The 13,577-nt window shown below is 44.7% G+C and overlaps 1 protein-coding gene across 1 annotated transcript in view; it reads right to left on the reverse strand.

Annotated features, from left to right (window-relative positions):
* The window catches only part of SLC7A14 (solute carrier family 7 member 14), a 114,967-nt gene that overhangs the window by 38,833 nt on the left and 62,557 nt on the right, over positions 1-13,577 (reverse strand). Inside the window, exon 3 of the mRNA XM_012476629.2 lies at positions 1,451-1,687. Coding sequence (XP_012332052.2) covers positions 1,451-1,687 — 237 coding nt within the window. The remainder of the gene's footprint in view (positions 1-1,450; positions 1,688-13,577) is intronic.

The raw sequence follows: 13,577 nt of genomic DNA on the forward strand, positions 1-13,577 counted from the left end.
CCCAAACCTTTTGTTTATCAGCAAATTTAAGAATGTGTGTCTTTGAATACGAGGGCAAGAGGGGTTTTCTGTTCTTTTGTGTATATGTGGTTGTAGAGAAAAAAATAACCAGGCCCTGCCTGCTTGGTTTTGCCCAATGGCCAGCAGTGGAGTCCTGCCCTCTATAGACTGGAAAAGGCACTGCCTCAGCTGTCAGGAGTCCTGAATTTCAGCTGCACATTTTCCCGTAGCCAGATGTGTGGCCTTGGGCAAGGTTGCCTCATCTCTCTGGACCTCACTTGTAAAGCAAAGGACATGAATGACCTGATTTTGGAGGACTCTTTTAGACCTAAGATTCTATGCAGTCAGGACACCGACCAGGTTTGTTCTTTCTGTTTTTATCTTGTCATGGTACCTGGTGCTCAGCATTTTCGTCAGTTCTTCTGAGATAGGAACATTGAAGTCAGATGACTTGACACAGCCACAGAATCATCCTCTGAAGCAAGACTCCAGAGCTTCCTCAACTATTGTTTAGCTTTCATTAAATGTGAGTTTTTCAGGCAAGATGGAGAGTGGCCAGGCACGGTGGCTCACGCCTGTAATCTCAGCACTTTAGGAGGTCGAGGTGGGCAGATCACAAGGTCAGGGGTTCAAGACCCGCTTGATCAACACGGTGAAACCCCTTCTCTACTAAAAATACAGAAATTAGCTGGGTATGGTGGTGCACACCTGTAATCTCGGCCACTCAGGAGTCTGAGGCAGGAGAATCGTTTGAACCTGGGAGGTGGAGGTTGCAGTGAGCCAAGAGCTCTGTCTCAAAAAAAAAAAAAAAAGATGGAAACTGGGTGGCAAATGATGGGTAGAGCCTGAGGTCTCATGGTATTTGTTATGTGAGCTTCTGATGGTTTAGCATTCGCTGTTATATTACCCCTTCCTGACCTCTTCTAGGCTGGAATCCATTTTGTTCCTTAATTTTCTTTTTTTCATTTGAAATTTGGAAAAAATCTGATGAAACCACTGGAGAAATTGCTTAAAATTCTTTTTTTCCTGCATTGCTTTTATTTGTATATGGCTATTGATGTGGATGTATGGTTTGTATTCTTCGACATATGATATTACATTAAAACATAATCTATGTTATTACAAGTTTTCCTAATCATCCTTTTAACTGCTAGCTCTATAATATTGGTCTGCAATTTGTTTAGTCCTTTGCCCCATTTTAGAATACTTAGGCTGTCTCTAACTTTTAGTTATTGTAAAGGAGGCTGTGATGAGCATCTTTTTGTATAATGCTTCTATGGACATTAGAATTATTTTTTAAGGATGGATAGAGTCATAGAATTACTTTGCAAAAAAAGAGAGATGTATTCAAGGCTTTTGATACATCTTGTCAAATTGCTTTCTGAAAGGGGAACTCATCTGTGGCTTGGTGAGTTCGCATGTTGAGGGTAGGAGGATGTGGCAGTCTCACCCAGGCCGTTGAGTGTTCCCACGCTGTCTGCCATCCAGTGGCTGATGGTGTGGTTGGCCAGTGAGTCAAACATGCTGCTCAGAGCACTGGCTCCCGCCGCAGTGCCAATCAGGTACTCCAGGATCAGGTTCCAGCCAATGAAAAATGCCACAAATTCCCCGACAGTGACATAGCTGTAGGTGTAGGCAGATCCTGTGGTCTTGGGGACTCGAACTCCAAACTCTGCATAGCAGACCCCTGCAAGGGACAAACATACACAGATGGTGGACATCAGGAGATGAGGTGACATCCTGTGGCTAACAATCTCGGGTAGAACATATTAAGACTCTCTAGGATCTCAGAACAAATACACAAAGTTTTACGTACATGAATAGATTGAAAGCCAACTCCGATCTCTTCCAACCTCACTTCTGAAAAATGTGAACCTGAATGCCTAGCAAGGCAATCAGAACCAATTCTACTGAACTGTTGGAAACTAATCTTTATTTAGAAAAAAGTCCACTTGTGTGTGTCTCTGTCACGTTCCTTAGGTGTCAGATAGCCTGCGTGAACCTGGGCCCAATTCATCATGATCCCCAACCTTGATGGCACGGGGGTTATATTACGCACAGACTTCTTCTCTTTTGGTTTTTACATGTTATAGAAGGTGCTTCTCATTTGAGAGTGATACTTTGAGCAATCTGTGAAAACGCTGTACTATATCTAGGAGATAGATAAAAGCTGCAAATACAAGTAAATTACTAATTACTAACAAGGAAATTTAGCACATGCACAAAAGATAATTTAATAAACACTTTTAGAGACCTGTCATGTGCATGGCAGGGTGCGAAGCACTGAAGATAAAAACACAAATGGCATATGCCCCTGCCCTCAAGGAGAGAGAGGCTCTCAGTGCCCATTGTAGGCTTGGGCACTGTGTAAGCTTGACAAGGTAAACATGTGTAACAGTGGGAGTAGAGATGTGAGGCACGTACTCAGAGGGTTTTGAGGCACATGTAGGGATTAACTGGATGAGGAAGGTGGAACATGAGGCAAAGACTTGGCAGAGAGAGACCGTATAAAGTGTTTGGGTGGAGGGGGAGTGTGCAACGAGGTATTAGAAGGTGACGAGGGTAGCCAAGTAAGCGGAGCCATGTGTTTTCCAAAGTGGGTTTGGGGCCCACTTCCGCCAGAATCATCTATTGAATCTTAATTTGAGGAGATAGGAGCCAGGATGCTGCATTTTAACCAGCTCCCCCGGTAATGCATGTGGTCACTTGTATCTGAAATGCACTGGAATATTGCCTCATTCTTTAACGTAATTAGAGAATAAATTAGAAAGAGGTTGAAAACACACCAAACTTCTGGGAGTTGGGAGAGTTTCCTATTTTGTGCTGGGAATTCTGGGTGTGGGCCAGTGGGTGGGGCAACAAGGTGGAGGACCGTCGGAGGACAGCGGGAGGAGACACACCGGGGGTGGGACGTGGGGGGTGCAGGAGGGCGCTCAGCGTCAACTTTACCTTCAGTCCCAATTTTGTTAAGGGTCAACCCTGAGGTTCTCTCATCACAAACCAGGGAACAATAGTTCACTCTTTTGTGAATAAAGAGAGCAGGTTTCTTCTCCTTTGGAAGGGGGTGAAATGAATGCAAAGAAGCAAAAACAGAGATGTCAAAGCAATGGCACAGCAAAGGATTCCATGAAATGGACCGTCTCTCCTTCCCCTCGGCTGCTTCAGTTGTCAGGATGTCTGCAGGGAAGAAGCACTGGACCAGTTATGCTGGGCTCCTGTTTCTATTCCATCCCTATAGATTCAGCGTCCTTGTTTCTAAAATAAAAGTATTATACCAAAGGCTCTATTAATGATCTCCTAACTCTGACACTCTAGGATTCCATCTGTTACATTGAAGTTTGTAAATTTTTTGCTGCAAAGTCTACTGAGCACAACTTAGCTTTTCTTTTACATCAGTTACTCTATCGTCTGGTATTATGGAGATGCTCTCAGGGAGAGTGAAGCTGTTTGTCTCTACATTAAATGGCCCTGGCTGTTATTTATTTTGAGTTCCTGTATCAGTCCTCCTCCCCACTTTGTAAATACAGCTTTTCATCTCTTTCCTTGAGGTCAGTTGTTACTTCTTGTTGCTGTCCCAGTGCTTACCTGGAGCGGTCAGACCACCTCTTTTCTAAATTGCCGCTTCCAACACCTGCCATTTAAATTGTTAGAGTGAGTCTAAAATTAAGAGGAAATGGTCTTTGAAGAAAGGCCTGAGAGCTCTTCCACAGGGAAAGCATAGAGTGTGCATTAAACACAAGAACCTGATGATATTCTCTCGGGTGCCGTGTGTTTTCAGGGTCCTCGGGAGTTGAGTTTGCACAAACAGATTTGGTTGCTCTTTTAGTGCTGTGTGAGGAGGGAAGTGAGGAGGCAACTCACTTCTCTGCTTTGGTATCAGGTCCACAGCATTATCCAATCATTCCTCTATTCCGTGAGCTTATTCTCATCACCCAACTTACCACCTGATCTTGCACAAGATTTATAAGTAAAATCTTTTTCAAATGATGCTTTTGAAGCAGGCATCGATTTGATTGCAAATTTAATTTGCAGAGATAATATTTTGGAGTTTGTGCAATCAAATATTCTCTCCATAACATTCTATCGGACAAATTAAATTTTGAAATACCCATTTCGACACCAGAATACACTTGCCAAGGGTAATTAGCAAATGGCCAAGTCTTCGTTAGGTCTTGTGAAAGGACTAGTCCATTGCTGTCTGAATCAGAGAAAAAGGCCCTGGCTGCACATTGTATAAGGAGCATTTGGAATCTTAGCCATTTCCCAAGGCCCCGCTGGGGTACTGATGGATATAGTTTGTGGAGAACAGTGGGAAAAATCAATCAGCCACTAACCATATTAGACAATTTCTGGTCCAAGAAATCATTGTTTTGGACACACTGTAAAATATCTTAAAATATTTTTAAATTTTTCTGATTTGTTTGTATGGAAAAATTCAGACTTATGGTGGGCACTAGAGAGCATCTAGCCTGGCATTTAAGCTTATTGGTGAGAATTGAATGTTTACAGCCTGAAATGTCCTGAGAAAAATGTTCTCATTCATTCAACTATTTTGAAATATCTGGTATGTAAGAGAAACAGATTCAAGAGTATTTTTCTAATTTCAATAAGAAATTAAAAGCATGGAAAGGGAATTTTTTTTTTTTTTTTTAAGACAGAGTCTCACTCTGCTGCCCAGGCTGGAGTGCAGTAGTGTGATCTCAGCTCACTGCAACCTCCGCCTCCTGGGTTCAAACCATTCTCCTGCCTCAGCCACCTAAGTAGCTGGGATTACAGGCATGCGCCGCCATGACTGGCTAATTTATGTATTTTTAGTAGAGATGGGATTTCACCATTTGGCCAGGCTGGTCTCGAACTCCTGACCTCAAGTGATCCGCCCGCCTCGGCCTCCCAAAGTGCTGGGATTACAGCGTGAAGCACTGTGCCCGGGGAAACATTGGTTTTTATCCTAGATTATCTAGGGTCCTAGAGTAGTGGGTGTCCAGGGGCAAGTTAGTTACCCCACTGTGGATGTAATGAGGTGGCCAACTAGATGCACTTGAGGGTCCCTCCGGATGCATTATTCTTTGGTTTCACAGCTAAAGCCAACTCTTAGTCATCTAGTTAGTGGGGGAAGCCCTGAAGAAAGTACCATATGAACCAATGGTTCTTCACAGAAGTGGCATTGACTCCTGGGGGAATTTTGGAAATGTGTGGGAGTGTCTGTGGTCCTCACAATGATGTGGGCACTTGTGGCGTTAAGTGGACAGGCGCCTGGGCGATCCGTCATTGTGCAATGTGACTGACTCACAGATTGAAGCTCTGTCTCGTATCACATGTGATTGCTCCTTCTTCATTGCTGAAGGGGCAAGTGGGCTCGAACTGCCTTTTTCTCTCCTCCTCACATTTTTATGTGGGTGGCTTCAGATTATCATCGAAGGCCACCTTGGAAGGAAAAAGTTGCCACAAAAGGGAAAGGCAGAGGCCCATGTTTTCTGGCATCTACCCCTGCTAGGCTCATTGTACGTGGTTCCACATTTGATGCTCAGACAACCTGTGGGAATGCTGACGCCAGCATCAGCAGCCCCTTTTCGTTTTAGGAGAGGGAGTGAGGTGTCATAGAGTTCACACAGCCTCTGGAGAGAGACCCAGAGTGGTTATGACAATGAAGTAAGATGTTGCCCACAGATCACTTTGCCCAGTGCCTGGCACACAGTAGGTGCTTAATAAAGGACAAATAAAATTATTGCTAGCTATGGTCTGGAGCAGGTCGCCCAATTCACTGACCCGGTTTCCCTACCTGGAAAATGGTGCTGGTGATACCTACTATGCAGGTCGTTCTGGGTCATCAGAGGACACGTGTCACAGTTCTTGACATATGGTAGGCCCTCCTTCAGGGGAGCTCGGGCTATTATTCATTGGTGAGGAAAAGGAATCCCAGAGAGCTTTACATAGCAGTAGCCTGTGGAATATTTACACAGGAGCCTTTGCCTCAGAGTGGGATAAAAGAGGTTGGAAGCAAGTATCGTTGGCTGATGGTTTTAGAGTCTCAGAGTTTGTAGGAAGATTAGAAATCATGTTGATTCTAGACCAAGCCCTAGGTGTGCTCAACCCACTTCTAAAACACAACCTGGAGGGAACACAGGGAGGGGAGGAATGGGGCCGGAGACTCCGGATTTAGGAGGCTTGCGGGAGAGAATCTTTCGGTGATGGGGATTTGGTTACAGCGCCTACTTCTAGTTCTCCCCCATCCTGTGATACAAACTTCTAACGCTTTCACCTCCTTCCTTCTCCACGCCCCTTTTCTACTCCCCCACCCCTCAGAACTCTAGGCGGATTTGGCTTTCTGTAGGGTACACGTATACAATTTGCATTTTATGGCGTGAGTGTTGCCACCTGCTGGCCGATGAGGATGGAAGGCTGGCACGCACTGGGTGAACTGGCCACGGTGTCTTCTGTGCACAGCTGACAAAGATGGGGGTTACTGTTCTTCCTAAGAGTCTCACCTACATCATCCTGATAGATTGTTTCCAGCTAAGTAGCCCCTACTGAATGCAACAGCAATGGTGAGTTTCGAGCTAGATTTTGAACAAGAGAACTCCAATGAAGGGAACAGTGACTTTCTTGGGTGCACTGGGGGGCTTCTTGAAAGAGGCTTTCCCGCCAAGGAAAACAGCAAATGTTCTTGGCTGAGCTTATAGCATTCTGCCACGTAAGCACTCTCCTAATTAAAATAGTCTTAGAAGTGTTTTCAAAGGAGCGGGTGTTTGTATCTATGCTTCATATATAAGAGAAATTCATTATACTGGTTTTTTTTTTTAAAGTCTAAGAAATTATAAGCTAGGGCATTTATAAACAACTTTCAAGAGAAATAAATATAGTCAAGGACTATTATGGAATTTATTCCAAGTAGGAAATGTCTAAAGAGTTAGTAAGATCTACAGATATATTTGAGCAAATATGTGTATATGCATATATATGTAAATGTATACATTATATATATGTTTTCAATTACTTTGCAAGGGACTTTTTAGGGCCAGATCTATGAGAGTGACCAGTGGTGAGGAACAGTATATAAAATGTTTGTGGTGCATGTCAGCAAAAGATTGCTTTTCACACACGTGCTCATGACCCTTAATGAAACACAGCGCAGGTTGTGTCCAGGGCAAACGCACTCCGTGGGTTGTTAAATAAAGGATCCATTCTCTTGCTTGCTGTTTATTCTTCTCCACGCGAACGCCACCCTTTGCATTGTGCTGTTTGCCTTCACTACACCCCAGAAATTGCCATCTCGAACCCACAAGCTGTCGACAGAATGGCCTTTTATCAGTGCCCCTGCAGCCCATGATGCAAACACTCATTCCCTTTCTGCTCCCTTGTGTGAGCATCTGTTCTTCCTTTGATCTCACTTTCTTCTGCGCACTCCTTTTCTTTCTCCATCGTTGCTTCTTATTTATCCACCTTCATCTGTGTGTAGTCACTTAACAAAGTTCTCCCTTCAGTTCTTTTCTCTCTTTGCACCCCTTTGCTTTGGTGATCTCACTGCTTGCCAGGGCAAGTGCTAGGAGCTCTTTGGTTCCCTGGGGTGGCCATGGCTCCTTGTCACCAGCCTCTGTGAACTAGCAACATGAGGAGTGGGCCAGAGTGTTCAAAGTAGATGGCCCGGGACATGCAAAGCTCCTGAACTGCTGTGGTCAGCCAGTTAGACTCCACTTAGAAAGTCTGCCTGCGCAGACTCTGAGGGCAAGGGCTGGTGCTTGGCATCACTCCTCTGCATGAGTTTCCATCAACATTCCTGTCTCAGGCGTTTATCCCATGACTGTCGGCAGGTGCCATGCCTCACTTATCTCTACATCTCTAGCATCTACTTCAGTGCACGGAGTTGAGGCTGCTTAAATATACTTCTTCAGAAAAAGTGCTTTGTCATGATACTGTATTTTCCTTTATAGCACTTGTCACTGTTTGTAATTATTATGCATGGTTATTTACTTGTTGTTTTGAGGCACAGCCTTGTTAGAGGAGGCTGTTCCTGTAGAGAAGAGGATTCCTCTTGGGCACACACCTTCAGAGTCAAAAGCGTGCTGTTTGCGCAGGTTCATCTGGAGGACAGTGAGTAGGAGGCAAGTCTATCAGTCTTTTTGCTAGAGGTGGACAGAGGAGCTTCAGCGTTGGAACCAGGACTACTCATTTGCATTAAGAACCTAGCCTTGTTAGGTTGAAAACTGGCCTATAGTCTCGGTAGTGGTGGTAATAACACAAATATTACTGAGCATTTACTATGTGTGTGGGCATATTAAGCACTTTACATATAAAATCTTAATCTTCACACGATGGTTATGATGCAGAAACAATTATAATTTCCATTTGCAGATGATGAATCCAAGATCTCAACAGGTTATCAGGACTCCTCAACCTTTACCACATCACATAACCCCCTTAGAAAATGACACGTGGTCCGGGTGTGGTTGCTCACGTCTGTAACACCAGCACGTGGGGAGGCCAAGGTGGGTGGATCACCTGAGATCAGGAGTTCTAGACCAGCCTGGCCAACATGGCGAAACCCTGTCTCTACTAAAAATATAAAAAGTAGGGTATGGTGGCGGGTGCCTGTAATCCCAGCTACCTGGGAGGCTGAGGCAGGAGTGAGGAACCCGGGAGGCTGGAATCGCTGAACCTGGGAGGCAGAGGCTACAGTGAGCCGAGATCATGCTATTGCACTCCAGCCTGGGCAACAAAAGCAAAACTCTGTCTGAAAAAACAAAAGATATTTATATGTATACAGAAAGGAGGTAATGCATAAAAGGGCGAGACTGCTCACTAGTCTGGGGCCTGTGCCATTTGCCGGGTGTCCTAAGGCTGAAGGATCCATATCTCGGCACATGGCACACCTCTAACTTTCAGCAACCTGTTTGGGAAGCTCTAGGGTTAAGTGTATTTCCCGACTCACGCGAGGAGAAAATGGCAAAGCAGGACTTGAACTGAGGCAGTTCAGCTACAGAAACCAATTGCACCTGGCTCCCAGATGCTAGTTGGGATGGGGATGTGGGGGGAGTTGAGACAATAGGCCCTTCTTTACGAATCTTTCCCCTCCCTGGATTCTTTTTCATGCAAACACATGTGACAGAGAATCCAATTCAAACTCTTCATTTTTCAGAGGAGGAAACCAAGACCTAGATTGGGACGTGTGAATGACTTGCCTGAGGGCTCTGAACTGCTCAGGCTGAGAGATGGAATTAGACCTCAGGTGTCCGGACTTCTGACCGGCATCCCTCAGAATTATCTCATGTGTGTCTTGTTTCTTCATATTGACGTGAAGCCCTTTGTTTCAGAGTTCTTTCCCACGTTCTGCAGCATCTCCTGCTGTGCTGGGGCCAGAGAAGGAGGTCAGTCCCTCCCACAACCATGCTAGGTGCTTGTGGTGTGCGCCATCCATGCTACTCGGTGCTGCAGAAGATGTGAAAGAAGCCCAGGGTTTCCTGGCTTTGCTGGAGGAAACTCATGATCACCATCAGCAGTTTGAGAAGCTTGCAAATTTCTATTAAAACGTGCTCACCTTCTCTGAATTGGTAACTGACATCCTTCCTACAGTGCTGTCAATCAATCCCTATATAGAAGAGCCACATGAACTTTACAATACCTTTCTCCTCACTGCTGACAGGTGACAGAAAGATGCTGAGCTTACAAATCATTCTCATGACCTGGTTTAGAGAAATTTTGGTCTAGAAAAGTGCTCTGCTAATCAGTAGGGTAAGGTACAGGGTCTTTTGAAACCCCAGTAAAAGTGAGGGTTCCTTGATTCATTTGATTCTCTTTGGTGAGTTTTTAAATTTAGGGGTGGGCCGGGCACGGTGGCTCACATTTGTAATCCCAGCACTTTGGGAGGCTGAGACAGAGGGATAACTTGAGGCCAGGAGTTTGAGACCAGAGTGAGTAATATTGCAACACCTGTCTCTACAAAAAAAAAAAAGGAAAGAGAGAGAGAAAGAAGGACAGAAAGAAAGAGAAAGAAAATTAGCTGGGTGTGGTGATGAACACCTATAGTCTCAGCTACTGAGGAGGCTGAGGTGGGAGCATTGCTTGAGCCCAGGAGTTTGAGGCTGCAGTGAGCCATGATCGTGCCACCGCACCCCAGCTTGGAGAACATAGTGAAACCCTATCTCAAACATAAATAAATAAATAATACATTTAGAAGTTTGTGTCTGTATGAAGCAGTTTTGGGGGCCATGGTCTCTAGAATCAGGCTGAATCATATTTAGACCCAGCCTTTGCCACTGATCACCTTGTGGCTCTGGACAAGTCACCTAACCTCTCTGAGCCTCAGTTTTGTCATCTGCAAAATGAGTATAATAATGGCATTTATTTTGTAGGGATTGTTGGGATTGTGCAAATGGTTTTCAGTGAGTGTGAGGCACAGCAAAATTCCTCAAGTTTAGTTTTATGATGAGTCATAAAATGGGGACATTAATATCCATGTGGTAGGAAGATTGAGAGGATTAAATGAGATAATGTATGCACAGTGCCTGGTGCGCAGTATTTGCCTAATAACAATGAAACTTATAGTAATAATAATATGCACTAACATTTATCATGTGCTTGCTAAGTTATATCTTAGAGACTTCATAAGCATCAGGAGTAGCTGCATCGTCATTCTGATTTTGACATGGCTGTGTATTTGGACATTTGCGAGAACTACTCTTCCAGAGGTTTGAGGACTAGCATGCATTTGTTCAGATTTGCATTTCCTTCCCGTCCTCTCAATATTCTGCCTCTTCCACTCCCCGTTGTGGTTAAGAGCAGTTTCCAGAGGTGTTTTGGGGGAACAAACACATGTGAGTTGTGGAATGAATGACTAATCCTAGATCACGGAGGAGTTGCAAAAGACCAGCCCTCCTGTTTCACCTCTCAAGGCTGTCTTCAATTTGAGGAGGGAAAATTGTTTATTGTTCTGAAAGATGATACAAGGGAATTTGTCAGACTATCTGTATAGACTGAGTTTTTAAAGAAATCTCTCTTTGGTCGTGAGAACCAAACCCAAGGTGAACACTGAAATGGGGATGCTACGTTTGGGCTGTGCGAGAAGCAGCCCAGGAGGAGGTTGGGCATCTGCTCAACAGGGCTCTGCTCTCTTACCTTCTCCCCAGGGATTCCATCACCATGAGATTGCCTGATGATGGATCACAAGGTGCCAAAGATCAAATGAGGATGGCAGGAAATACAAATTACAGACCCTAACGCCAAATCATAAACTAAGGGTGTTGAGAAAAACACTGCTCAGTGTGATGACCCTTCATTGCCTTTTAGACCCAATCAGTGGGAACTGATCACAATTTATTAATTCACATCTAATGAGAAAGATTTTCTGGCTTCAAAGATCTCAGAGACAGCCTGCCGAAATGGCAGAGCATGAGCTTTGGCACGGCACTAAACGGTTGTGGGATGCTCAGGAAGTTCCTTTAGCCTCTGGCTCTGGCTCCTCATCTGCAGAGCAGAACTAAAGTCATCCCTCCCTCCGCAGGATTGGTAAGGATGGAAAGGAGGTGCTACACGCAAAGACAGGTTTTAGCCCCCTCGTGATGTTCTGTGGTGGTCTTTTGGCTAGCGTTTTCTGTTTCTACTTTCACTTTCTGTCACCAGAACTGTTGTAAAATCTATTATTTTAATGACATTGTTTCAATAGTTTATTATTTGTCTTTCCTTGGCTAGAAGGAGCCTTTCTTGCTCTCCCTCCTCGTCCTTCATCTACTCATGCCCAAATTCTCTTCCTCCTAAGCTTCCTTTTGACCTTTCAGGGATTAGGGCTTCATTTCTCCTGCAAGTTTTATACAATATGCCCATGACAGCTTCCCCACCTCTACCTTCTTTCCACTGTATTACTAAAGCAAATATCTGGTCATGTCACTGAACTTCTCAGTGTCTCCAGAATGATACCCGACCTTCCCGGCACGGCCCCCCATCCCTCCTCTGAGAATTTTCTTTAGTGAATTATCTCGGTGGATTATTTTGGTTGGAGAAAAATATTCTTTGGAGAATGGTGAGGATGAACTTGGAAGGTGATGAAGAAATAACTGCTTGGTAAGATATGGACAGAGTTTTAGGGCTTGACGACGAGCAGGTAGAAGGTGAGCTTACGGGAGAAGGGCTGCCTATCCATGGGGCTAAAAGCTGGTGTCAAGAACAGAGGATTGTTGGATGTTTTCTAAAGGCAGAGAGAACCGGAGTGTCTTCTATTCAAGTGCGAGCTTGCTGTTTGCCGGCATTGACTGTACTAAATCTCCCATCGCTGGTCCAAACTTTCCACAAAGCCTATGGCACACACAGTCTTGCGTTACTGATGCTTTGGGGAGGTGAGTTGAATAATGATGATAAAGAAAGGGGACAGCAGGTAGGAGGTAAAACGCAAAGTGGACACGGAGACTCTGTAGAAGCAGAGACTTGGAGCCAGAAGAGTGAAGAGAAAATAAGCGTCACAGCTCCCTACATTTACTGACGGGGGCTTTAGATTTTCTCACTGTAAATTGGGAATCAGAACCAGTCTTATTTAAATATTGCAGAACAAATTGACCTCAGCAAACTGGAAGGCTTCAGGGTTTCGCATCCATTATAGATTTGGCAGTGACAGCCAGTTTTTCTTTTCTTTCTTATCAACAGAATTCTGTAATTCTGGGGTTGGCAATATACCCAGTTAGAAGACTATACTTGTCAGCCTCACCGGCTGTGGCCAGATGTCCAAGTTTTGGCCAGTGTCAATGGGAGAAATGGGGAAGGACTTACCAGACAGATTCCTAAAAAGAGGACAGAAAGAGGCTGGGTGCGGCGGCTCACGTCTATAATTCCAACAGTTTGGGAGGCCGAGGTAGGCAGATCACCTGAAGTCAAGAGTTTGAGACCAGCCTGGGCAACATGGCAGAACCCCGTCTCTACTAAAAATACAAAAATTAGCCAGGCATGGTGGCGTGCACCTGTAATCCCAGCTACTTATGAGGCTGAGGCAGGAGAATCGCTTGAACGATTGCAGTGAGCCAAGATCGTGCCACTGCACTCCAGCCTCGGCAACAGAGCGAGACTGTGTCTCATAAACAAAACAGACAAACAGAGGACAGACAGGTAACGAATCACCTGCCTCAACTTCCCATTTCTCTTCCTGCCTCCGGGAACTCAGCCATACTGACTGGAGCTTCAGAAACCATCTTGGGTCTTGAGTCGCCTTGCAATGGAAGACAAATGTCTGACTGGTACAGCAGAAAAATAAAAGGGCCTGTGTCTCCATGTCTGAGAGGCCACAACAGCAGCCTCTCTCCAGGTTTCTCGTACACAGGACAGAAATGAAATTATCTCTTATTTTGGTGTTCTGTTGTCTGCAATTGAATCTAATGTAATCTGCTAATACAGTAGCAGAGAAGCAGAATAATTACCTAGTGAGCTCTGGAGTCAGACTGCTTCTATCCATTCCTTATGCTGTCACCTCTTAAGCAGGAGCCTTAAGGAAATTACCAAACCTTTCAGAATCCTGTGTTTTCTGGTCTGTAATATGCAGTAAAATAATGTGTTGCACTTAGAACTCTTTGGGTACAAAGTGGATATAAATGGTAGTTGCCACT

Source organism: Aotus nancymaae, unplaced genomic scaffold (genome assembly GCF_030222135.1).
Source record: "Aotus nancymaae isolate 86718 unplaced genomic scaffold, 86718_ANA_hifiasm-v0.15.2.pri h1tg000019l, whole genome shotgun sequence".
Taxonomy (NCBI): domain Eukaryota; kingdom Metazoa; phylum Chordata; class Mammalia; order Primates; family Aotidae; genus Aotus; species Aotus nancymaae.